The sequence below is a fragment of the Carcharodon carcharias genome, chromosome 22 (genome assembly GCF_017639515.1).
Source record: "Carcharodon carcharias isolate sCarCar2 chromosome 22, sCarCar2.pri, whole genome shotgun sequence".
NCBI lineage: Eukaryota > Metazoa > Chordata > Chondrichthyes > Lamniformes > Lamnidae > Carcharodon > Carcharodon carcharias.
In genome coordinates, this window is record NC_054488.1 from 34125774 (window position 1) to 34153608 (window position 27835).

The 27835-nt window shown below is 40.1% G+C and overlaps 1 protein-coding gene across 5 annotated transcripts in view; it reads left to right on the forward strand.

Annotated features, from left to right (window-relative positions):
- LOC121293743 (septin-9-like) overlaps positions 1 to 27835 on the forward strand; it is a 258284-nt gene that overhangs the window by 181363 nt on the left and 49086 nt on the right. For all 5 annotated transcript variants that reach the window (XM_041216999.1, XM_041217002.1, XM_041217001.1 and 2 more), the window contains one exon: positions 17680 to 17868. In XM_041216999.1, the coding sequence (XP_041072933.1) occupies positions 17680 to 17868 (189 nt within the window). The remainder of the gene's footprint in view (positions 1 to 17679; positions 17869 to 27835) is intronic.

The following is a 27835-nucleotide window of genomic DNA, read 5'->3' on the forward strand; positions in this document are numbered from 1 at the left end:
CTGTCCTATTGGTTCTATTAAGTACTCACTGAATTGGCAAGTATATCCTTTTAAAACAAAAATACCTGTTGCGGTCATGTGAGGAGAGGCCAAAGGGGAGAGCTATTCAACTCCCTTCTCACATGCTTGTAACACCATCCAAATACCTCTCCGAGCCTACCCTTAATGGGGCATATCTGCCAGTCTGAGTTGGTGCTTGTTATGCTCAGATTAGAGCAACACTGCATCTTCAAAAAGACAGTCCCCCCTCTCTCTCAGACAGGCAGATGGGCCTCGATTTTTTTTTTCTCCGCAGCTACAGTGAAGGAGAGGGCAAAGGGTTAGCAAAGGGTTAGCTTTTAAGTGTGAATGGAGAACAGAGTGAGAGATGAATGGCTACTGAAAGCAGCTGCAGTTTGGTTGAAATAGGAAGAAGGGTGAAAGAGGATAATGTGTGAAGAAACCCTGTCACAGCCATTATTTGGCACATGTTTGTTTTGTCCAAATCACGTTTATTGGGGAGGAGATGTAAAGGTGGTTTCTACTTTCTGTAATCACTGCCTTGTTTGATATCCTCCTTCAAGAAAGCAAGTGGTTTTTTTTAGAAGCAGCCTTGTGATCTGTTTTGCGAATGTGCATGTTATGATGTTATAGTTTGGATGTTGTGTGCAAGTTGTAAGTTGTAGAAACGTGAGAGTTGCAGTCACGATGAGGGTCGAGGGAACAATGTAGGAGCTGAAGGAGTGAAGTGTAGTGCAGTAATTGTAGGGAATGAAGGGGTTTGGGATTGTGGATTGTTCTGCGTAGTTAAGTTGCAGGTGGTGCAAATGTGAGGAGTAATTAAGGTGAGAGGAATGATTTAGCTTGACCAGTCTAAGTAGCATGAGTCTGGCACATACAAGGTTAGCGTGGGACTGAGTACAGTACCATCCACAATGATGTAAGACAACACATGACCTGCAGCTACGGGTCAGTCTAGTGTTGGACAGAGCCATGTGCACAAGCAAGCATGGAGACATCTCCTAGCTTGAACACTTTACCGTATGTGTGTGCACAGTTCTTGTTGATAAATGCATGCATTTAACCTACTTAAGATCACAAAGATTTCATTAAGAACCACTGAACGATTACCCAACATCCTACAACAGTCCAATGAGGTTATTGAGGTATTGCAGCCATGTGGGAGTGAAGCTCCTTGCACATATCCCTTTGGGCATCTTTTTGCACTGTCCTCAAGGTGCCGCCTGCATTGTGGACAGGATCCCCCCCCCCCCCCCCGCCCATATTGACAGTCTGGACCATGGCCTTTATTGCTGTCACTGAGTATTCGTATCCTCTCCCCAGAGCTCATGGAGCCATTTAATACCCTGCAGAAGGCTTCTTGATGTCTGCAGTGATATGCATGATTTTCTACCCCTTCAATTAGGGAAAGAAGGTGGCATCGTGGTAATGTCACTGGACTAGTATTCCAGAGGGCTAGTATTCCAGAGGCCCAGGCTAATGCTCTAGGGGCATGAGTTCAAATTCAGTAAATAAATTCAATGAATAAATCTAGAATATAAAGCTAGTCTCGGTAAACGTGACCATTAAACTATCATCGATTGTTATAAAAACCCATGTGGTTCACTAATGTCCTTTTGGGGGAGGAAAATCTGCCATCCTTACATGTGACTCCAAAACCACAGCAATGTGGTTCAAGGGCAATCAGGGATGAGCAATAATGTTGGCCTTGCCAGCGACACCCACATCCCATGAAAGAACAAAATGTTACACAACCAATAAGCAGTGTGGGGAATGTTGGCTGTGCAGTGATTCATTGCCATGAGGCTCCAGCACCCCTTCAACTGTCCATGCAGCCACACGAACAGGCACGTGGAACGCATGCCTTTGTGTGCCCCTTAAATTTCTAAGCCGCGTTTCTCAACGTCTGTATTTAAGCAATACTTCCGGTTACAGCATCAAGGAAAACAAAAACCCAGAGTTTAGTGATTTTGTAATCTCTGCACTATACGGTTTAAATAATATAAGCATAATTGACAGAATAGGCTTGCCACTCCCAGTTAGCGCACTGTGCAAGAGAATTGGGGAGCAGTGAGAAAGGAATTAGGAAGATAAATGCAATGTCAAATAGCTTTTGCTTGATTTAAAACGACAGGCAAAAAATAATAAACAGTTCTAAATGTGGTTAATAAATTGAAACAATCTGTACTATTGATGATAGCTGAGCTTCTTCAGTGAAGACTGGGCAGCTTGCAGCAGTCACAGAATATGTGAATACTTAGCTTTTTGATAACGAAGGTGGGTGACTTTGATTGGCGACATATGCTTGTATGTAAGTGCAGTGGTGATTGGATATGTGCCCAAGAATACAAAGAAAATTGCTCGAAATCAACAAGGGCAGCATTACATAGATCACTTAACAAAACGGCCTGCTTGAGTTCACAAGTTCAGAAGTTGTCCCCCATCCATTTACCGAAGTCCTTTTTCTTGTTTGCCAAATAATGGGCTATTTGACCAAACAATGGCTCAGGCTCTAATTCAATAAATTACTGCTGCACTCTGTGCTGAATTGTTATACTGTAGTGCGGTTGCTAACCCAAGGATTAAATCCTGTTTGTTCAGTGTGAAAGCACAACTGTCTTTTTCCCCTCCCATTTGTTCCCTGTCTCTGAAGGTGCTCACTCTTGCTGGATACTGTTCCATGAATGTACACAGCAGTTCAATGTCTCTCCCAAGTGCAAGTGACATTTCTTCATGTGTGGGCCTAGACAGTGAGTGTTGTCATTACTTTTTGCCTAATACATGCGTGTCGGTATATTAAAGCATTCCTGTGCATTTTGAGATATCATGCATGCTAATTTGAACAGATTTCAATTTTTTTGCTTTGGTTAATTGAGGAAGGTTGTTTTGGCCATGTGCAATACAAAGATAACTATAGATCTGGGCAGATATAGGGATAAGTCAGAGAGAAGAAAGAACTTACACATCCAAATATTTTTGTTGTTCAGGTTTGCGTGACTGGTAAAACATGTACATTAGTGTGCACCCATGTGAAAATAGTGCTACGGTTGCTATTCTCTCCATCCAGTTCTTCATGTATTATGAGAGAGGAAGTTATTCAATTTTCACAAAAGAACATCTTAAATACAAAGAAGTGAAATTGGAGAAGATTTAAAGCATTCTTTTTAGCCTCATGCCTTGGAAGTTAACCTTGGGTTTAATTGTAAACTGCCAGGTGCATTTTTGGTATATTGAGTCAAAATGAGATGGTGCGCATGGAAATGAGAGAAAATTTGTTGACAGGCTGAAAAATGCAAATACAACCAAGTCAGTTTTTTATTTGCTGCTAACTTTCTCCCCATTGAACTCGAAAACACTTCTGGAATTTATTCCTGCATATACAGCTAGTACTGGGGTACGGTTGGGAAAATGTACTAAAATGCAGCATCGTGACAATGATTCTGTGAGCTTTGTGATTACACGTTTAAGTATGTTTATAATGTGCGCAATATTGTCTGCTATATTTCAATCCAAGAGTGTAGCTCATCTTGAATTTCTGGCTCTAAAGAGTAATTTTTCTGACTTCCATTGACTCCCCTTCATGTGGGGTGGCCCAACATCCAGTTTTGTACCAGACAGTCGATTTTTAGCTATTCTGGTCACTGTCTGATACTGGATGGCTTCACATCCAGTGTTATGACCCATAGTCCACTTAGCTTAAAGCACCAACAAGAGCCTGTGCTCCTTCCTTTCCTGACCTGCAGCTGCCTCAAGGTGACTGGAACACAAAAAAACAGGTTATTCTCTTATTCTCTCCCCACCACCCCCATTTCTCCAACGGTGCAGAATCCCCATATGTCATGTCATGCCTGAATGTGCTGATGTCACCCATGTACATGGTGACATTATCTTGTGCTTGATAATGTGACCTGACCTGTGTTGCAAAGGTGTCCAGTTTTGGTGATTTCTAACACTGGTCACCCCACCTTCACAGCTTTTTCTCATCCTGTCTCCCTAATTTTCTCCAGTGCTATAATCCTCTCCACCCCTCCTGAAACCTTCATTCCCCTGCCTCCAGCCTCCTGTACATTCCTTCACTTTATCCAGCAGGCCTTCAGCTGCCAAGGGCAGTGCTCTAGAATTCTCTCCCTCAATCCTTCAAACCTACTTCTGTGACCAAATCGTTGGTCATGCCTCCTAACAACAAGATTCTTTGGTTAGTGCCAATTTCTCTCCCGTACATTTTTGTAAAGCACTTTGAGATTAATGGTGCTGTAGAAATACACATTGTTCCTGTTGCAGTGCCTGGGGTGGAGATTGAAATGTATGAAATGCAGAGAATGCACTGGAGATGCTAACCTCACTACCTGAGAATTTAAAATGGTCTCAACAGTTTATGCGGATAGATTTCAGAAATTGAAATCTCTGAAGCTCCAAAGTAAGGATGCATATTTAAGATGGCTGGAATGGGTCTTCTAACACCGTTTGGGCATCAGTGTGAATATTGTACGGGACTTGACTGTGAGGCGTTTGTATAATTCCTTTTGACATCATTTAGTACTCTTGTGAATGTAAACTTTGATGCAGAAGACATAGCAGAATGAGTCAGCAATATGTCCGCCTAGACTCGGATAGTAGCATTGCCTCCTCAGATATGTGGGCTCAGGCCCTATTCCAGAGACTTGTGTCTGCAGCCTGGGCAGACAGTTGAGTGTAATGAGGGAATGCCGTACTGTTGAAGGTACCGTCCTTCAGATTGCAAGTTAAGCTGAGTCCCAGTCTGCCTTTTAAAGTTGGTGTAAAATATCCTACGGAAATGCAGTGAAGAGCAGCAGGGCATTCTTTGGGCATTCTGGCCAAAATCTTTTCAAAGAAAAAACAACACCTAATACAAATACAGTGTCACAAATCCAGCTGTCCAAAAACTAGAATTGTCTGAAAACCAGACATTTTTAGAAAACGCAATCCATCAATTTTAATTGTGCAAAGTAAAATATATATCTATATAATTTGGGTAGGTGCTGCATTGGCGTGGTGCGGCACCTGTTTTGTTCTCCATGTTGCTGCTTGTGTGTCAGCATATTCCTGCACTTCAAGCAACTGTTAATCTCAAATGACCCAGCTTGGCCCCGAATCATCCACAGCTCAAACTACCTGGCCTGAATCTGGCAAGGCCCAAAATCCGACACAGCTTCGGTCCTGAGGTTGCCGGTTTTGAGACACTTAGCCTGTATAAAAACAGAAAAACTGGAAATACTCAGGTTGGGCAGCATCTGTGGAAAGAAAAACAGAGCTCATGTTTTAGGTTGATGACCTTTTGTCAGAAAAGAACATCTGTTCATCCTTTGCTATTTGTAAGACCTTCCTGTGCATAAATTGGCTGCATTGTTTCCAACATTTATAACTGAGACATTATAACACATCGCACCAGAAACTTCATTAGATGTGAAGTGCTTTGGAATGCCCAGTGGTCAGGTTCTATAATTGCAGGTTTGTTCTTTGACAGGAAGAGATCCCAAAATGGGAGCTGGTGCAACCAAGTGTCACATAGCATAACCGTAGCAAACAAAACACCAAGTGGTCGTTCTATTCAAAACCTAGTCAGCTTATTTTACCCTTTCTTGAGATCACTTAATCTTGAAAAGGGATATATCAGTTCTTGCAAGTAGACTTGTTAGACAAATTACCTAGTGGTCAGAGTTGAAATTATTGGATGGTTAGATACAGGATAAAAGTCTGTACTGTTCCAGCAAAATAATTTAATGCCAGACTCATAAAAGCATTCTCTAATACAACAGATGATATACCTGTTTTCCACAATATCTATCCTTACAGGGCACAGGTTTCCCAGGCAAGGGGAAGGTGGATTTTAGTGTGTGTGGGGAAATTAACTCCTCTTAAATTGAAATTGGGTCAGGACCCGCTTCCAGGTTTCTGTAGGCTGGGATTGAAGGCAGGGTAAAACCCTCTTGGACTTATCTGTTAAGCCATTAAGGTTATTAAAGAGCCTATGAAGAATTGTTTTAACCCTCGTTTTTGGATTTTGCAGGCAGGGAGCCTCTTTCCTGCCCTGTCAGCAACTGGTCAGGACCACCGAGGCGGGTGCACTTGCTTTGACCGAATAGGACCCATTATCCCTCCCACTCTGCAGGAGGTGGGTGGCTAATGCCGTGGCTAAATTGAAGAGTCATGGCTAAGGGTCACCCATTAGCAGATTAGGCTCCTGACCTGAAAGTGGTCTCAATGTTTCGGCAGGGACGAAGTGCAAAAGATTCTGCTCATAATGTCCGTCAGATCATCTGAATGCTAGTGCATGTGGCAGTTTTGTGCACATGCACTCATGCCTCATAGAACTAGGTAGAATCTGTTTCATCTCATTTAAGGTGCTTTTGCACTGATATAGTGGGGTCACTAGTGCCTTTAGTTTCTGGTGCACGCTTGTGCCCAGTGGCAACCTAAATGAAAGCTTAATGGGGCTATTAATGCATTTATTATTTTAAAAAACTAATAACCTGTTGCCAGCCTCAGTGAATCTAAGTTTAAATTACAATTTCTGCTTCAGACTGACATGAAATGATGTGAACGCCTTGCTAAGACTAGTTCATATTCCGTTTTACTGATTTGAAAAGAAAGATTTTACCTTATCTAACTGAGTTGTGTTCAAAACTAGCCTCCAGAAATGAAAAGGTGGAGTTCCAGTGTACTGTACAATCATGTCCCCATCGGAAAAAGAAGGCTATTATACCATTTAGCGTAGGCTAGATCCCAACTTGGCGGTAGGTGTTAAAAGACAGGATTGTATCCCCTCCGTCAAACCATGACTGATACTACAAGGCTGGCAGCATTTCTCAATTTCAGTAATCCACTGTATCAGTTTATGAAGAACTGTCCCATGGTTAAATTGACAATTAAAAATAATATGCCAGGCAAACAAACTCTGCAATCAAAACTGGTTTAAAGCAGAACTTCAGAATCATGATTTAATTGGCAAAAAACGCTGTTCTGTTTTTTTTGTGTGTGTGTAATACAAGCTTATTTTAGCAACAGTTTAAGTCTTCTTGTTGGTCCTTGTTCATCATAAAATTTCTGTTCCACGCTCAGTGGGTTGGAAACTATGCATGTGGTTTCCATCTCCACATTCACTGTCTCCAATGGCTCAGTCATGTGAGCTGAAGATTTGTGAATTTTATTTTGGAACAAATGTAATAATTCAAATATTCAGAGAGCCCACTGGTGCACCAACACAGGCACTGTATAGCAGAATGCAGATTCCCATCTGCTGTATTCCTTGAAGGAAGTTCCCAATTTTATCTGGGTCATTAGGGAGAGACAACAAGCAGAGATCAAAAATGAAGCTCAATGCCGAAGGGGAAGTCTCTGCCACAGTCATCCCAGCCACCTTCTGATGAATGCCAATATGATGAAACCAACAAAGAGAAATGTAGTTTACTTTTGTATTCTTTTGGTAATGGACTGTGATATGGTACCATGAAGAGAAACTAATTTTTTTCAGCATAAACAGAGAACACTCCGTTTTTACTTTTGATCACCGCCTCTGAAAATGCTCACAAGCAGTGAAGTCAAAATGGTTGAAAATCATTCAAAATTCACATTGAGGAAATAGGCACCAAATACCCTCTTGGTTTTGTAACTTCTATGCATGTGCTTAAGAAGATGAGCCTAGAAGACAGAGGACTGTGCCATATTCAGTTGCTGTAAAGTACTGCTTGACATGTAAGTTATGTTCACGGTTTTATGCATACAACTGCAAAAATGGCATGACTGCCCTGAATGTGTTGTGGAATCTTCCTGACACGTACTCGTGTAAATGACGGGTGGAGGTGGTCAGTGAAGGTACTTAACGTATAGGGCTCTAGCTGATTGTCAAGTACAACACAGGATGGTAGTCAGTGGGGAAAATGAAAACATTGGGCAATCTTTCTTGGTTGTACTTATTGAGGCTTTGTGGTAACAATAAAAACTCAACATATACAGGTGCAAAATCAGACTTCCAACAACGGAAATGTTTTTCTTTCCTTGTCAAAAGTAGAGCAGATGTGTATCATGAAAAAATGTGAACGACTTTTTCCAGACAACAGCATTTAATGGCTTCCTCTTCAAATTGGAGGTTAACTGTCTGTCTGTCTCTCCCTCTTTTTTTATAGTTGAAGTTAGAGAACAATTTTAATTTTGTTGAGACAAAATGCTATTTTAAAACATTAACACTTGCTTGTGGTAGTTTGGATGACAAAAAGAAAGATGATCTTGCAGTTATTCAGCAGTCTTTCATAGCTCTTAGAAGCTCTTTTACAGCTCCATGCAATGATTTTCAAATCAAGTACTAGTGTTCTGTAGCCAGATGTGGCTGCTATTTTGTGCACAGGAAGATTCCAGGAGCAGCAATTGGATTACTGACCAGTTAATATATTGGCTGAAAGAGGAATGTTGGCTAGTACACCAAGAACACTTCTGTTCTGTCTTGAATCACAGTGTGAGTTTTAACTGGAAGATCCACTGGAACCAACACAGACATGATGGACCAAGTGGCCTCTTTCTGTGCTTTAAACTTTCTATGATTCTGTGGGATAGGAAGATGGAGTCTCAATTTAATGTCTCATACAAGGAGCAACAACTCTGGCAATGCACCACTACCTTCACGTTACACTAGATTATTTGCTTTGGTTATATGCTCAAATCTTGCTATGGGACTGAACAATGCATTTTCTAATTCAAGTAACAATGAAGAGTCATACGGATTGGAAACGTTAACTCTGTCTTCCTCTCCACAGATGCTGTCAGACCTTCTGAGTTTTTCCAGCAATTTTTGTTTTTGTATCAGATCTGCGCCTGTCTGTTTCGTTCTTAATTATTCATATTTAGGACTGCATGTTTTTTATAGGTTATAAGGTCACAATTAGTAATTAATGTTTTAGTGATTTGAGGAGGGGTTGTAAAACTTTCAAGACTTCCTTTGCAGACTTTCGCAGACCACATGCAAAAAAAAGTCAGCCACCTAGAGCCTGTTTAATTAATTAAATACTGCAAAACACTAAGCTTCAGGATCATACTTGCTCCCATGCTGAGCAGATATTAAACACTATATTTCCAACGTATATATAAAATGCTATGGGATTTGACAGCCTAATAATAGAATGTATCATTACAGCTTAAAGTAGCTTGGGTTGGAAAATTGGGAATTCCTCTAACTTTATTTAAAACATAGTGTGGTCCTAAAACACCAACTCCCACTCGAGATGCAAAATCTCCAAAATTACTAGCAAATACTGAACTTGCCCACTCTGAACTCTATCTGAATTTTTTCTCTAACTGCAATCTCAAAACATGTACTCTCTTGATTGATGACTTGCATTGTAAAGTGGGTAATGATTACTCCAGTATTAATGCCCCTTTGTTCATTCTTTGGAACTCTGCACATGACTTGGAACAAGTAGGTGTGGCTTTACTTTATGCCAAAGTTGAAGAGCCTAGCGACCACAGTTTGGTAAGTGTGAATTAAGCTGCTTGATTTTTTTTTTAACAATATATCTGTGCGCCACATGAACCCTGTTCCTTAAATGATGCAAGAGACAGCAAAAAGTGTCGTATTAATGCGGTTTGCTGATGCCTGACAATCTTGGCTTGTGGATTTTATCATTCCATAATCGAGACAAATTAATTTGCAATAATTCCTGATAAACTGTTTTGTTTAGCTATCACCCTTAATGTTTTAGTGACTGCACATTAGTTGCAAGTTACTCAACTTCTGATGGTTCTTTTTCACATCTACATCTGCACAGTAATGCTCTAAAGGTAATGGAAACTGGGGTAAAACACTGTTTTAGGGTTTACTCTGTATTTGAATTACTCTTACTGAGCCTTAATTCAGGAAGTTGCCCACCACCTTTTTGGAAACTTAATAGATATCAATTTGCTGAAACAAAAATCCAAAAGAGTAACTTGTTTCATCCCACTTCACACCATTTGAGACATGCTTCAAATGCTTTGTTTCTTTCATTAATGTGTCAGCACAATTGTGCAGAGCAAATGTCCAGGGCACTGACTGCTTTATATTCATTCTTTATGGTTAATAGTAGCCTTTTGTCCTTGCTCATTAGTAGTGATTCAGAATTATGGTTAGTTTTTCCTGCTTATGTGGGAGGAGAATGAAAGGAACGTATTTAAAGTAAGATTTTAGTTAAATTAGGACGCTGAAATTGAAGGTTTGAAAATTCAAACAGCATAAAATATTAAGATTAATGAGCGGGAAAACCATTTTCCACAATGGAGGTACCTGCATATCTCAGACCTCTTGATCAGTTATTTGCCTTGTTCCACTTGTGACTGGATATGTATCGATATTAAGGCTATATATCTCTCTCACAACCTTGATTGATCCCATATCCATGAAGGCCCCATTTTGTGTGAGCCCTAGCAATGCTGAGATCAATGGGGGCCACCAGGAAAAATATTCCAGTAGCTGGAACTCTAACTGTTACAGTCTGGTGAAAAGGGGTAGAATGACTCCCCTCTTTTGTATGAGAATGGTACTTATTGTACTTACTAACCAATCTAAATAAAAATGACCCTACTCTCTCTTTCATCCATTCAAGACTCACACACGCACACTCAAGTCAGTTAGAGTGGAAGAGTAGGCTAAGCAGTTCAAAAGTACGAAAAAAATTCAGTCGTATGCAGGCCCAGAAGATTGATGCCTTGGACAGTTTCAGACCGGCTCAACGTCTCTCTGAGTTCTACGACGGGGCAATTTAAAGATGTTGATGGGCAATTTCTATTTGGTCTCCTGGAGTCAGCAGCCACTAGGTTGGTTTTTGGGTGCTGCCTGGAGCATATAGCTGGTCAAACAACCTGGGTAGGATTCAAGCTTGCATAATGGATGGAGAGAGTGCCCACTTAGGGACCACCTTCTTCTGCATCTCTTCTTCTGTTCTGACTGGCCTGGAGAAAAATAGTTTCCTAAAAGTTGGAGGGTTGGTTACCCTCCCACCAACTGACCGATTACCCAAACATGATCATAGCAAGCTGATTCCAGGTCCATGGCTTAGATGTGATTAGATTGTGGCTGCAAGAGTTCCTTTCCCAGCCAAGGACCATTGTCCAAAGTGATCGCATCTAATGACTTGTTCCACACACAACTGAATACACAGGTGCTGTCTAGATGTTTTGAGAGTGGGTCAGGAGATGGACCATTCACATTTCTCTAAGGTAATTGTCTCTGATGCGTTCTTCTAGACAGCCTGACACCATTTTAATGGCTTGGCAATTTGTAGGGTACAGTAATGCAATCATTTGACGATCTTAAAAGCTAATTGTTTTCAATACCTGATGCAAGGGAACGTCTTTGTGATTGTTGGAGACCAATCATAACAACCCCAGGGCATAATTGAAAGAACGATCCTCCAGGCAGTGTGCTCAGCCCAAGCATCGTTACCTGCTCCATCGAACATCTCATTCTATGAAAAGGGCGGCTGTTTTATTACCAGTTTCCAGTGTTTATCACCATTCATGACTCCTCCAATAATGAAGCAGACCATGCCATCCCACAGCAGGAAATGGACAGCATACTAGCTTGGGTTAACAAGTGGTAGGTAACAATTGTCATCAAAATGCCAAATAATAACCATCTCTGCGGGAGAAGATCCAATCACCTCCCCTTGGCCTTTAGTGGCAACAATTTTAATTTCCCACCATCAACCTAATGGAGGGTCCCCACTGACCAGAAGCATAACTAGACTAGCCATATCCACATGTGTACAAGGCAGGGTAGAGGCTGGGTATGGAGATCAGTAGTTCACTTCTTGACCGCTCTCATCCTCTTAAGGCTCAGATTAGAAGTATGATGGAACAGTCACTACTCATCTGACTATTTGCAGCAATATTTGAGGAACTCAATACTGTTCAGAAAAGAGCCATTTACTTGATTGATGCTCCCTCCACTTGACTCAGTATCTCGCTGGCAAACAATGGTTGGAGTATGTACTATCAACAGGTTGCATTGGAACAACTAACCTACGTTACTTTTCACAGCACCGCCAACTCCACCTGGGAAGGCAAAAGCATTATTCAGCAACACGGCGATATTAGCATTTACAGAATATTTGCTCTAGATTGTGCTATACCTTGATGCAACTCAAATAGGAACTACATTTCTTCAATATTGCCTGTTCCACACTTCACCTTCATAAAAAATGTTGAGACTTTTCGGCATGTAAGACAGACAATATGGGAAATAGAAAATGGATCAATCATTTTCTTTGGAGAAAAGGCATTCATATCTGATGTAAGTAAAGTAAGCAAGCATTTTACTGGAGTTTGGAGTGAAGGAGGGAAGAACAGCAGATGCTGCTGTCTCAGGGAGGAAGTTAACAGGTTGAATTGCCTAAAAAATCTCTGCAAGTTTGCTTTTCATACGTTAATTTCTCTTGCATTGCATAAGGGGAGACCAGTTGTGAGTGCAGAGAGAAGGGTTGCCTTTGTGTATGTGGTTATATTAGTGAGTTGTGCATTATTGCATATTTCTTAGTGAGAAGGAATATTCTTTTGTTGAAGAAATTTATCCAGAGTAAATTTAAAAACTGTTGACTGTAAAACGTTATCCCCTTGTAATTGGCGATAACTAATTTTAATTGCCCATAACAATACTTTACTTTATAATGCCAATGAAAGCATATACTAGATGCTAAAGTCTAAGATGACAGCTTGCATTTCTATAGCATGCAATTAAAGAACCTATAAATGCCTGACAGGGTAGTGAATAGCAGATGGACTTGTCCAGTACTCTGATGTATGTATCCTGACCCACATTGACACCCACTCTCAACACTCCCATTATCATTAGCCTAAATCTCGAGCTGTATATCAAAGTTGGGTCGAATTCATGAGCCCTGAGCTAAAATCATGGGAGATGACTAGTCCCATCTTTGGAAGCCAGTTGTATGATTCATTAATAAATGTGAAACAAATATTCCTAATTCTGCTTTTTGTAATTACACCTGCCAGTGTTTGGACTCTGGGTACATGATAGCACAACTAATGCATACCTAGGCTTTTTAAATTATTCTAGATATGAGCATTATCTGCCCTTTAAATACATGTCTGTATTTTTTGAATTTAATTCTAGGTGCCCTTTCCCCAAACGATTCCATGCCTGCTGAATTATTTTCCAAGGGGTGAATTTAATTTGCCATGTTATTTTGTGCACTATGTAAGGAACAACCATGACCGAATAGCAGATATATATGATGACTACCTCAGCTCTAGGAACCCAGAGTTAATATTTGAGGTTTACCTAATGTGGATGAATTTGAACAAAGTTGAACTCTAAAATAAAGTTTGCCTCTGAGTCCTACGTTGTCTTAGAAACACTTGATGTTGTGGGCTATAATTTGAAAGAATAAGACCTGGTATAGATGTGTAAAGGTGTAATGTGCATTTGTGAAACATGGGGAAAATGTTATTTTCTTTAGTCATTTACTTGCCAGGAGAGACTAAAGTATTTAAAGAAGTCTTACTGCTTAATATATGAGCAAGAAAGGATTTTGTTTTAGGAACACAAGCAGTTGGTTATGTTAACTAGGATTCCTTGTTTCCACAATACAATCACTTTTGTTGTGTGAAATACATGCTCTGTATTGTTACGGATGACCACAGTTATGGTATAAAGGCATAAAATGAAACTGAGGCAAAGTGGAGAACCTGTATCCTGCTTTTCAGATTTTTATAAAATTCTTCTCTATATGTAGGTGATATTGGTGATATTTAATGCCCATTGCTATTTTCCCTGAGAAGGTGGTATGTCACATTCTGGAACTCATAACCATATATGTTTTTCCATGTGGCTTGCTAGGCCAGTTCATATGGCATTCAGCCCCTCGAGCAAGTTCCGCGCTATCCAAAAATATCATGACACATCAAGTATCGCATCTCCACTTTGACTCCCTTTTCTCCACATTGCTTGATACTATTATAAAAATCTATTGATTGCAATCTTGAAAATTTTACTTGAACTACTGGATATTGGATCAAACATCGAACTAAAGGAACAAAATTGAATTTTAGAGTGTGTGCATTGTCAAAGATCTTAATATAGCCAATCACCCTTTCAGATGACCTCATTTTAGTTCAGCAAAAAATGAACAATTCAAGGGATAATTATTGGACTGGAAATATCAAGAGTGTACCACTTATCGAGTGAGCTGAAAACCAGATGGTGTTTTTCAAAAAACATTTTCACTTATCAAAATGAGTGATTTGTAACTTTTTTGCAGCCAATCTTGCCATCAAGTGCTACCAATAAGTTATGTGCTTAAATTATAGCAAATGAGAGCAGTGTTTTTTTTTTGTGTATTGACAATGTGCTGCAATCCAAACTCCGATATTATCTGACCTATTGCTCTATGTTCCTTTTTTGTATCAGTTGCCCAGGTCAGTTCCCTGAAACTATAAGCAGGTTGCACTGAGAGCGCACGCTTGATATGAACTGTATTAAAACCATCCAACATTATTGCTTTGTTTGCTCTGTGTACTTGTGTTTTAAAGAATTCTAAGTATTCCTAAGATTGGTAATTGACAGCCTTTAGTGTTTGCAATTTTGGAAGATTCCATTGTTTATGTAAAAAGATACATAACTCAGGATTTTAACCAGTCTTGAATATTAATATTTTACAATCTGCTTCCTTTCTTTGTGATACATAATGGTTCAATTAAATCTGATCCTTTATATTTTTCAAGATGCAAAAAGAATATTAAATTAATTTATAAATTCTTGATGTTCTGACTTCATTTTTTTATACTACCCGAGGCCTATTGTGATGTAATTGGTAACGTGGCAAATTACCATAAATCCTATACACAATGGCCTGGATTTTCCACTAAGGATAATTGAGGTGCTATCAGCACTCAGAATTATGGAAATTTAACTTGTCCAGCAGCTGTTGGCGATTGCACATGCACAGTTAAATACCAGAATTAGGAATTTACTGTTTGATTTGCCCTGTTCCTCCAGAAACTGTTATACTGGTAACTTGCCAAGAAACTCAGCATTGAAGCAGGTGGAATGGTGAAGTTATTGCACTTGTGTGATAGACAAGCACTACATATGTCAGAAAAAAAATTGTCTTGTCCTTTCCAATTCAAGTCTAGTGGTCCGATAAGTCTTAATTACTGCCAAGCAAACTCCCTGGCACTGAAAGTTAACTTCTGCAAGTGTGGAGTCTCATTCCTTCAGATATTAATTATTGTTGCAAAATTAAAAATATGAAAATAAAATTCTTAGTCTTTGTCTCTGTCGTCTCTGTCAATCCATCTTTCTTTCTGTATGTGATTTGGCATTGGATTAACTATTCTAACTGGCAGCTCCTGATTCAGACTTCATGTGCCTCAGTAAAGATTCTTAAATCTAACTGGTCAAGTTGCTTGGCCTATTCAAACACGCTCCAGATCTCTGTAAAAGGCACTATGTCAAAATGACTTTCTAATCGCAACATGTTCCAATACAAAACCTCATAGAAAGTCTCAGGGCCAGCATAAGCGAAATGAACGGCTGGTGCCGATCAGTCACTACTCAGTGCAACATTTGGGGCCTTGATGTGGGGTGTGATTTACTGTCCTGATCAAAATATTTCCCGCTATTAGATTAACTGCAGGATTGTACGAACTTCATGTGTGAAGGCCTGGTTCTCTGGTATGCCTCCACTATTTCACCAGAGGAAAGAATTTCATCCACTGAAGATTCTCTTTCTTTCAATTCTCTTCCAGTGCCTAAAGGCTAATGAGGCAGATGAAGCACAGCCTTATATCTGTTTCCGTAGCTTATTTTTCCTGCAACAGGTTGTTAGCCTGAAAGCAGAGGCTGTAGCTTGAGGGGCACCACTCACATCAAGCATGGCTGACCAGCAGTGTCTCCCGCTCTTGCTGTCTGCCATAGGCATGTTGGAAGGATTTGCAAGTTAATAATCAAACCTTCTGGCCACGTTATGAATGCACCTTCCATGGTCATCAAGTGGAGTGAGACTCGAACCAAGCCAGAGCTTCTGGCTCAGAGGCAGGAACGCTACCACTGTGCCCAACCCCCCCACACCTCCAACTAAAGATTGCTGGTTTCAAAATAAAGGGTGGGTTTTCTGCATTGATTCTTTTTCAAGGATTTTTATTTACCTATGACAATTTAAGTAGTGTGGTGAATATCCCATGTTCTGAGCTACTTTCTGGAGTGATACACGTGCTCCTATAATACTGGCTAATTCTAGCCCTCTTGTTTTGTGTTCAGTGTAAACCTTCCAAGGTGTTGGTTATTTCAAGTTGTTGTTGTCAAGTAAAGGTTTTTATAAGTAATTTGATTTTATGAAAACTCAATCTTAAAAGTGCTCCTCAGATGTTAAGGGACCTGATACAACTCTTTTTGGGATGGGGGAGGAGCGGGGAGGGATAGTAGGAGAGGGAGAATATGAGTAATGGCTGGCATGCAACATTTTCTAAGATCCCTGTGACCTCAAGTAATTGTACAATGTTGTTACTTCAGAATTTGCAGTTTAAAACTTAGCAAATCTCTTTGAATCTGCATGCTAATATTGGAATTAAAATGAAATTGAACTGTGGTGTCGGGCTACCATTTTATTGGTGGCTGTGATTGCAAAAGAAATGATTTTCAATCTTTAAGGGATCTTGGTCTCACTGCAACAATAATGTATTTGAAAACATTATTTATGATTGCACAAACAAGCTTTGCTAACTGTGTTGTTAGCAAAACTGGGGCTCGCTTTAAAATGAGGCAGCTGTTTGTATGCAGTGATAAATTTCACGTAAATTGGTAATTGTGTCTAAATAAATTTTGATACATTGGGAGAACTGTGAAGTGAACTGCTGGTAAAATGCTTGAAATGTTGGCTCACCATAAACGTTCTATTCCGTAGGAAATACTCCAATCTTCTGCAGTTTGCAATTTTGCAGTGTTTCTTTATTTATAATTTCTTGAAATCTAGCATGTGGTAGATGTAATTTTGCATCACTTTTTTCCAAGAAAAAGAATGTATGCTGTAGGGACTATTATTGACTGAAATCAAAATATATGCAACATGTGTTTTTTGAGTCCAGTTTCCGTGAGATTTTAAAAATATTTTTGCATGTGCAGCAAGATGTTTATATGTTCATCCTCATCTCTCCTTGTTAGAGTGGTTAATTTTGGGGTTTTAAAAATGGATTAATTTGATATTTCAACTACATAAATTATAATTTCAAACCTCTGTGCCGGCTCTTGTCTCTCTTAACTATTGTCAACTATTAGACTGCTGGGTTTGATTTTTTTTGTCTATGACACACACCCATTAAATACAGAAAGAGCTCCAAAAGAATGCTTTGAGGTGAGGTGGCTATGTGTGTGCACATGCGTACCTATATACCCTAAATATCAATTTTGGAGATCTAAGACCCCTTTGCAAAGCCCTTACCTGCTGTGCTACTTCAAATTAGCCTGCTTTCAATCTTCTGGTATCTCCCCAGGATCCAATGAACTTCAAGATATTTATCAGTGCTTCACATATCTCTCTCCTAGCCACCCGTTTTCTTCGCTAATCTTTTATCCCCCACTGATTGCCTCCTTTTAATTTGTAGCAGTGCAGTGATTATTGCAGCAATTAATTAATCTATACATATGAATTTTTTTTTTTCCTCTTCTCATACTGGTAGGTGCAGAAAATAGCTCAATCAGAACCAGCATTATGTCTGAACCTTCTCGAGATGTGAACGTAAAGCAATCCATGCAAAATGAGAAGCCAGGATTTGACCACTTTGGTTATGTGGGCATTGATTCCATTCTCGAACAGATGAGGAGGAAAGCTATGAAACAAGGCTTTGAATTCAACATAATGGTTGTAGGTAAGAACAAAAATTTTCTGTTTCAATTAACCAATTGGGTCTGATGATTTTGAATTTAGCACACAAATGAATGTTGGCTAGCCTTCATGTATAAAGGATTTGGCTTATATAGTGCAGAATACACGCATGTAAGAGGCAGTTTGAATTATGCACATAAGTCAGTTTGTGTAATCCACTTTTGATGCACAACGGATTTGAAACGTGTTTGATTGAAAGGAGCAATCAATACAGTGGACTGGGGACCAAGCAGGTCACCCGAACATTCGGAAGGTTTAGGCCAGAACTTCCCATTCTTCCAGTTATTGCTCCTCTTTGTTACAAATCTACTTCACCTGGAAACCGTGTGTGCTTTCACCAGAGAGGCCTTCCTGATGTAAAGATGAAGGTCCAAGCCATGAAGCCGCCACAAGCTGAATCTGCATTAACCCTTGGTTGTCAGCCTGGCCTTGAAAGTCTGTATCAAGGCTGAAGATACCCCCAAGCAAAATATGAATTGTTGGCTGGAATAGGATCCCCCTGCATTTTCCAATAAATACCTTTTAAGATCTCCTCTTGCTAATCAATTAGATTGTGTATTAGGATGCTCACCATTATAATCTACTGGCTATCTCTTTGCTCAAGACATTGAGTAGATTACAACAGATCCCCAGTAAGCCCATCAACAATACAATACCACCCATCAAGGGAACACCAGTGTTCTCTCAAAATTGTTCTTACTGTATATTCCCACCAGATAATGATTGATGAAGGGGGCCATTAATGGACCGCTTTACTCATCCATCCAAAGAGATCCCAATGGCTCCATTGTAGCATCCTGTTGTTTCTGGAGGCAAAAACCCTAAAATCAATCTGAAAGTTTATTCTACTTTTTAATCACTCCTCTTATGTGAAGAAACATTCTTTATTTGTCAAAAATACCCTCGTCAGGTTGATTTTGTGCTCTCTTGTTCTTTGCCCACAGTTTAATTTAAAGTAATATTCTGGGTAAAAATTTTCTATATCCATAATAATTTTGTGTACATCTATTAGATCATCTCTGAGACATCTCCTTTCCATGGTAAAAACACCCATTTGATGCAATCTTTACTTGAGTCATATCCTAAATGGGAAGGATTAATCCAGTGCCTTTTGCTGGACTGCTTTCGATGCTTGTTTATCAGATATCAGAATTGCATGACTGCAGTTTGACTAGAAGACTACGAAGTTTGATTATCGTCTCCTCTGATTTATGTTGCATTGTTTTGGCTGCAGTTCATTTTCTAATGGACACAACAAGCGCACAAAATTGGAAAAAATCAAGTAGCGGGTGGAGCATCATGACTAATCATTTCGTACCTCAAAATGCCCCCGCCTTCCCGCTCCCCCAGTTGACAACCCACTCTGGCCCTACCTTACAGCCATAGAATTTACTGGGGGGAGGAATAAAGACATTTAACAGACTGTGGCGAATAAGGGAAACCACTCCTAGTGACCCTCAGCGCGCTGGGATATGTATTATTTATTCCGGAGGATTTATTTGTTTTTGAAAAAGGGAAGAAAAGATAGTCTTGCATTTATATAGTGCCTTTCATGACCACCAGATGTCTCAATGTTTTACAGCCAATGAAGTAGTTTTGAAGTGTAGTCACTGTTACAATGTATGAAATGCAGCAGCCAATTTGCACACAGCAAACTCCCATAAACAGAAATGTGATAATGACCAGATAGTCTGTTTTTCTTTCTGTGTGGTGTTGATTGAGACCGAAATATTGACCAGGACACCTGGGGGAACACCCCTGTTCTTCTTCAAAATAGGGCCATGAGATCTTTTTATATGAACCTTAGCAGGAAGGTGGGGCCTTGTTTTAACGTCTTATCAAAAAGAAGGCACCTCTGACAGTAGAGCCCTCTCTCAGTTCTGCACTGGATTGTCATCCTTGATTTTTGTGCTCAAGCCCTGATGTGGGACTTGAACCCAGAACCTGCTAACTCAGAGGCGAGAGTGCTGATGCACAGCTGAGACAGATTAATCTGTTGTGAACTTTAACCCTGTATCAAAGTCATTAATTTTCCTTGGGATATCTCTTTTTTTGGAGAGAGTATGCTGCTTTACGTTTTGAGGTGCATTCTTCGAAGTATCCATGAAGAATGTTGATTGTTTCAAACCAATGATCATTTTTTGGTCTTCAGCTCTTCTTTGACTGTCTTTTTGATGCTGTTTTACTGCAATAATTTTATTTTTCAAGTGAATCAAATGTCTAGGCTTACACAGATCTTGGAACTAGAGTGCACTTTCTGGATAAAATCCAGTGTTTTTCTGCTTACTCCCATTGCTTCGAGTTTCAATGTGAGGGCTACATGACTGACTTTAGGAACATAAACGAAGGAATATAGCTGGTGTCTTCCTGAGATTTCCTACATCCCACCAGCTCCTTGGCTCAATCACTTGTAACACAGAGGCATCAGCTATTCCAAAGTGGCCATTATCCTTAATATAATATGAAGCACCCAATTTGGATTGCTCAGAAATACAAGACATTTACAAGGTGCCTATTCAAGAAAGAGATCACTTACTGTGGCTTGGAATTTTCCAGTTAGCTTGGGCAATACCATTAGAAAGCAGAAGATATGCCAGTTTATTCACAACTACATGATCACTTGCTGTGCTGCTTGGGACATATTCCAATGCCATGTAATAGGTTTACCTTGTAAAGAAGGCAAAAAGCTGAAGGGTTTTGCATGGGGGCAAAGAGCAGACAGACAACTGTGTTTAAAAAGCATCAATATTGAGGATCTATTATGCAGCTTCTGAAAAATGAACACATCCTCGAAGACAACAACCACCAGTTCATCTTTCAAAATCAACGTTCCTTTGTTTTTCATTTTAATTGTATAATTTTTAAAAAAAATTAATTCTGCAGTGCAATGTGAATGTATTCTAGTGCTTGCAAAGTGTTAATGATTTAGGTTCTTGAAGGGTAAAAAAATTTACTGTTCAAGAAATGATCTTTGGAGGAGATTCAAGAGTTCAGTGTTGGATGATGACAGTTCCAAATATAATCCATTAATGCTTGAAATCAAAATACTGCATCTAAACAGAAAGTTCATTTGGTCCGAATAGAATGATTCATATAATCTTTAGCCAACTTATTTAGATTTTTCAGTTGATGCTTTGCCTTTTATGGTGACCTGAGGAATATTGTATTGAGTGCTTAGAAACGTGGAGCTGAGCTGGAAGTCAGTCCCAATGCCTCCTGGGCAATGTTTCCTTCCAGGTTTAATACCTTGTGCTACAGACGTTTAATTTAATATAGTCTTGTGCTGTTTTTAATAATGGGAATAATAGAAATGGGATTAATATGTGTGTATCTGCAACATACAGCTGCACAGTGTCTTCTATTCCACAGCACACATTTAATTATTTTGTTTGAAGTCTGAAGTAACTTATGGCTATTTTGGAATGAGCCATTTTTTTAAAATGGCATTTATTTTTCTCTTTGCCACAATTTTATTTTTCAGTACTACCCTGTCTTTCTTGTGCCAAATTGGAGTCAGAGAAGAGCAAAGAGTATCATTTGATGCTTTGAACTTTGAAGAGACATTCAGGGCCAATGTTATTTTTATTGGAGAAAATGTTGTGAAGGAACATGATGCAGGTCTTGTAATAGTATGTTGTAAATATGTGCAATAATTTGGAGAGCGAACATGGAAATGGAGAACACGAGTATGATGAACTTTGAGCAAGACTACTATGATGAGGAAAACCAAAGTGTTGTCTCCACTGAACAATGGAAAGCACTGTTGGCAAAATAGTTGATGCTTGGTACATTTTTAGCTTTCTTTACTGCTTTCGTTCCGTGTATTCTTTTGACTTCCAAATTTCAAACCCCTCTTAGGTCCTGGTTTTCTCTATCCCACTGATGCTTTTTAGGTAATTTCTATTTTAAACAAGGATTGAACCCTCATCAGTTTACTTTACCTGCTGGTTCTTAATCGCATAACCTCCTCTATGGAAGGTGGCCTTTGGCTTTGTTAATTGCCAAACAAACTTATTAAACAGTAAAAAGAACAAGCAAATACAGTAGTAATGCAACCTATATTTTTACAATAGTGGCTAAATTTAACTGGCTCTTTGAGTAGTAACATTAATAGTTATACTTCTATGCTCACAGCCCATTATTAGCTCTCTATGTAAACCTATAATGGTGTAACTACACTCTCTTACCAGTGATGCCACTGTAGCGTTGGTTTTTATCTCCCAGTTCCTCATCCTATACTGCAGAGAAACTTTTTTCCCTTGGGCATCAGACACAGATCAGCCAATGAAATCTCAAGCAAGTGTAAATTAAACTGGGATTACATTTCAATGAGTGAACCTGGTTTGTGCCTGAAGGTGAAATCAAGACAAAAATGTTTCCTGCCTCCTTGAGTTGATAAAGAGTTGGATAAATATCTGTTTAGCGATGGAATCAGAAATTCAGGGATAAGTCCACAAAATAAAGGAACACGGGAACATAGGATAACGGAGCAGGAGTAGGCCATTTGGCCCCTCGAGCCTGCTCCGCCTTTCAAGTAGGTCATGGCTGATCTTCTATCTCAGCACCATTTTCCCACACTATCACTATATCCCTTGATGTCTTTAATATCTCGAAATCTGTTGATCTCTGTCTTGAACATAATCACTGAGCCTCTAAAGCCCTCTGTGGCAGACAATTCCAAAATTCACCACCCTCTGAATGAAGAAATTTCTCCTCATCTTAGAGCGTAAGAACATAGGAAATATGAACAGGAGTTGACCATTAGGCCCCTCGAGCCTGCTCCATCATTCAATAAGATCATGGCTGATCTTGTGTTTCGATTTCCACATTCCCATTTAACCCCGATAAGCTTAGATTCTTGTTAGGCAAGGGAATCAAGCTACCTCTGCCTTAAAAATATTCAATGACCCCGCCTCCACTGCCTTCTGAGGCAGAGAGTTCCAAAGCCGCACAACGTCCAGAGAAAAAAATTCTCTTCATCTCTGTCCTAAAACAGCGCCCCTTAATTTCAAAACAATGCCCCCTAAGTCTGGACTCACCCACAAGAGGAAACATCCTTTCCACGTCCACCTTGGCCGTTCAGAATCTTGTATATTTCAATCAATTCACCCCTCACTCTTTTAAACTCCAGCCTGTCCAACCATTCCTCATAAGACAACCCACTCCAGGTATTAATCTGGTAAACCTCCTTTGAAACACCTCCAATACATTTACATCTTTCCTAAAATAAGGAGACCAAAACTGCACACATCATTCGAGGTGCAGTCTCACTAATGCGCTGTATAACTGAAGCATAACATCCTTACTTTTATGTTCAATCCCTCTCGTTATAAAGGATAACATTCCATTAGCTGCCTTAATTACTTGTAGTACCTGCATATTCATTTTTTGTGACTCGTATTAGAACACTTTAGATCCCTCTGCACCTCAAAATTATGCAGCCGATCTCCATTTTTTGTTCTTCCTGCCAAAGTGAACAACTTTACATTTTCCCTCATTAAACTCATTTGCCAGATCTTTGCCCACTCACTCAACCTATCTATATCCATCTGCAATCTCCTCATGTCCTCTTCACATACTTTCCTACCTATCTTTGTGTCACCTGCAAATTTAGCTACCATGTCTTCACTCCCCTTATCTAAGTCATTGATGTAAACAGTAAAAAGTTGAGGCCCCAGCACAGACCCCTGTGGGACTCCACTTGTCACATCCTGCCAATCCGAAAAAGACCCATTTAAGCATTCTCTGCTTCTGTTAGCCTGCCATCTTCTATCCATGCTAATCTGTTACCCCCTATACCATGAGCTTATATTTTCCATAATAACCTTTGATGTGGCACTTTATCAAATGCCTTCTGGAAATCCAAGTGCAGTAATTCTACAGACTCCCCTTTATCCACTGTGCATGTTACTCCTTCAAAAAACGCCAATAAATTATTTTAAAATGATTTTCTTTTCACAAAACCATGCTGACTGTTTCTGATTGAACAAATAACATAGAAAAGTACAGCACAGGAACAGGCCTTTCGGCCCTCCAAGCCTGCGCCGATCATATTGCCTGTCAAACTAAATCATTTTGCACTTCCGGGGTCCGTATCCCTCTATTCCCATCCTATTCATGTATTTGTCAAGCTGCCTCTTAAACACCACTATCATACCTGCTTCCACCACCTCCTCTGGCAGTGAATTCCAGACACTCACTACCCTCTGTGTAAAAAAAAAAAAACTTGCCCCGCACATCATCTCTAAAGTTTTCTCCTCTCACCTTAAATCTATGTCCCCTAGTAATTGACTCTTCCACCCTGGGAAAAAATTTCTGACTATCTACTCTGTCCATGCCACTCATAATTTTGTAACCTTAACTTTGCCTTGAGCCCTTCTAAGTGTCCAGCTATAACCTCCTTAATGATTGATTCTAACAGCTTCCCCATGACAGATGTCAAGCTAACTGGTCTGTAGTTTTCTGTTTTTCTTGAATATAGGGGTTATATTTACTACTTTCCAGGCTGATGGACTCTTTCCAGAATCTAGTGAATTTTGGAAGATCAACACCAGTGCATCATCCTAAATGGCCTTCCTCTGATCCCCCGTGTCCCCTGGTTCTAGAACCCCCAGGCAGGGGAAATATTCTTCCTGTATCTACCCTGTCAAGCACTAAGAATTTCAATGAGATCACTTCTCATTCCTCTAAACACTAGCGAATACAGGCCCAACCTCCTCAATTTTTCCTTATGACAATCTTGCCATCCCAGTGATCAACCTGGTGAACCTTCGGTGCACATCCTCCAAAGCAAGTATATCTTTCCTTGGGTAAGGAGACCAAAACTAATAGAATACTCCAGGTGCATGCTCACCAAGGCTCTCTGCAACTGCAGCAAGACCTAAACATGCCATTTGCCTTCTAATTGTTTGCTGCACCTGCATTGTGGCTTTCAGCGATTTGTGAACAAGGACACCCAAGTTCCTTTGGACATCAATACTTTCCAATCTCTCGCCATTTAAAAAATATTCTACATTTGTTTTTCCTACCAAAGTGAATAATTTCACATTTTTCCTTTTGCTATGTTCTTACCCACTCACTTAGTCTGTCTAAATTGCCTTGAAGCCACTTTGCATCATCCTCATAACTCACATTCCTACCTAGTTTTGTGACATCAGCAAATCCAGAAATATTACATTTGATCCCACATCCAAATCATTGATATAGATTGTGAATAGTTGGGGCCCAAGCACTGATCCTTGTGGCACCCCACCAGTCACAGCCTGCCAACCTGAGAATGACCTGTTTATTCTTGCTTTGTTTTCTGTCTGTTATCCGATTCTTAATTCAAGCCACAATATTATAACCAACCCCTCTACCCTGATCCCATGTACTCTAATTTTGCATAATAACCTCTTGTGAAGGACCTTATTGATAAACCTTCTGATAATCCAAATACACCACATCCACTGGCTCTCCCTTATCTATTTTGCTAGTTACATCCTCAAAAATAGCTAACGGGTTTGTCAAATATGATTTCCATTTCATAAACCTATGTTGACTCTGCCCAATCCTACCATTGTTTTTGATGTGTCCAGTTATCACACCCTTTTATTCTAGATTCTAGTTTTTTTTTCTACAATGGACACCAGCTAACAGGCCAATAGTTCCCTGTTTTCTCTCTCCCTTCTTTCTTAAATAGTGGGGTCACATTCGCTACCTTCCAATCCGCAAGAGCCATTCAAGAATCTATAGAATTTTGGAAGATGACCACCTAGGCAAAGTAATTAAATGTTTCATGCTATTGCATGAAGGAATCAAAGAGAGAGAACCAGTATTTACACAGAGACTTTCGTGGCCTCAAGACATGGGAAAGTGCTTGACAACCAATGAAGTACATTTCTTTGAAATGTCGTTATTACCGTAATGTAGGAAGTGTGATGGCCAGCCTGCACACGGATGTTCCACCAGCAGCAGTGATGGATTAATTTGTTTTTAGTAATGTTATTATAAGGATAAACGTTGGATAAATACTGAGAGAACTCTGTTATTTGAATAATGCCAAAGGATCTCCTGCATCCATCTAAGAGGACAGCTGGCCTCAGTTTAAAATTTCATTTGAAAATTGACACCCCTGATATTGCAGCATTACCTCACTACTGCAGTGAAATTTCAACCTAGGCAATAGCTTGGGCTGATATGTGGCAACTAAAATTCATACCACACAACTGCCAGGCAATAACCGTCTCCAACAAGAGCGAATCCAACCATATCCCTTTGGCATCAATGGCATTACCATCGCTGAATCCCCTACTATCAACACCCTGGGGGTTACCAGTGACCAAAAACTGAATTGGACCAGCCATATAAATGCTTTGGCTACAAGAGTGGGTCAGAGGCTGGGAATTCAGTGGCAAATAACTCATCTTTTGACTCCCCAAAGCCTGTCCACCATCTACAAGGTACAAGTGAGGAGTGAGATGGAATACTCTCCACTTGCCTGGATGAGTGCAGCTCCAACAACACTCAGAACCTTGATGCCATCCAGGACAAAGTACCCTGCTTGATTGGCACCCCCATCCATCACCTTCAACATTCACACTCTCCACCACTGATGCACAGTGACAGCAGTGTGTACCAACTACAAGATAGACTGCAGCAACTCACCAAGGCTCCTTTGACGGCGCCTTCCAAACTTGTGAGCTCTGTCACCAAGAAGGACATGAGCAGCAGGGGATGTGAAGACCACCATCTGCAAGTTCCCCTCCAAGCCACATACCATCCTGCCTTGGAAATATATCGCCGTTCCTTCCCTGCCATTGGGTAAAAATTCTGGAACTCCCTTCCTAACAGCACTGTGGGTGTACCTACACCACATGGACTGCAGCGGTTCAAGAAGGTGGGTAACCACCTTTTCCTTGAGAGAAATTAGGGATGGGCAATAATTGCTGGTCTAGCCGGTGACATCCACATCCCATGAAAGAACATATTTTTTTTTAAAATACTCAAGTATTCTTGGTGGGACTTGAACCCATGACCTTGTGACTCCAAGGCAACAGTGCTTCAACTGACCTAAGGCAGGTATGTTATTTGTGGAAGGCAAGCAACTAGGCCTGACAACTGGGTATGTGTGAATGAATTGGTTTTTTGGAGTCATCAGAGTCAGAGATCACAGCACAGAAGGAGGCCCTTCGGCCCATCGTGTTCACGCCGGTCATCAAGCCCCTATCTACTCTAATCCCAATTTCCAGCACTTGGTGCATAGCCTTGTATGCGAAGGCATTTCAAGTGGTCGTTTAAATATTTCTTAAATGCTGTGAGGGTTCCTGCCTCTACCACCCTTTCAGGCAGTGAGTTCCAGATACCCTCCACCCTCTGGATGAAAAAAATTTCCTCAAATCCCCTCTAAACCTCCTGCCTTAAATCTATGCCCCCTGGCTATTGACACCTGCACTAAGGGGAAATGCTTCTTCCTATCTATGCCCCTTATAATTGTGTACACCTCAATCAGGTCCAGCCTCCGCCATCTCTGCTCTAAGGAAAAGAACTCTATCCTATTCTCTAGTATTTGAGGCTCTGGTGGTAAAGGAAATTTTAAAAAGAAAAGCCAAACTTTTTCCCAGGAAACTAAGAGGGGGAAAGAATACCACTCATAGATTAACATTGTCAGTAGAAGGAATGAGATTGATGGTTTGAATGGCCCTTTTTTTCCTAAATAGTTATGATTTATGTACTTTGGTCAGGCTGGTATGTTGGCTAAAAACATTTAATTTGTTATTAAGCATAATTCACCTTTGCCATCTTGCTTGCAGTTTAATTATTGGTTTGTTACTAAGGGATGCATACAGTTGTTTAAAACAATACTATGTTGATCGATTCAACTCATTTTAATTTAAGCTCAAGGTCAAAGCTAAGCAGATAACCTACATTCTGATATTCATTAGAGATGCTACTTCCCTGTATCAGTTTGT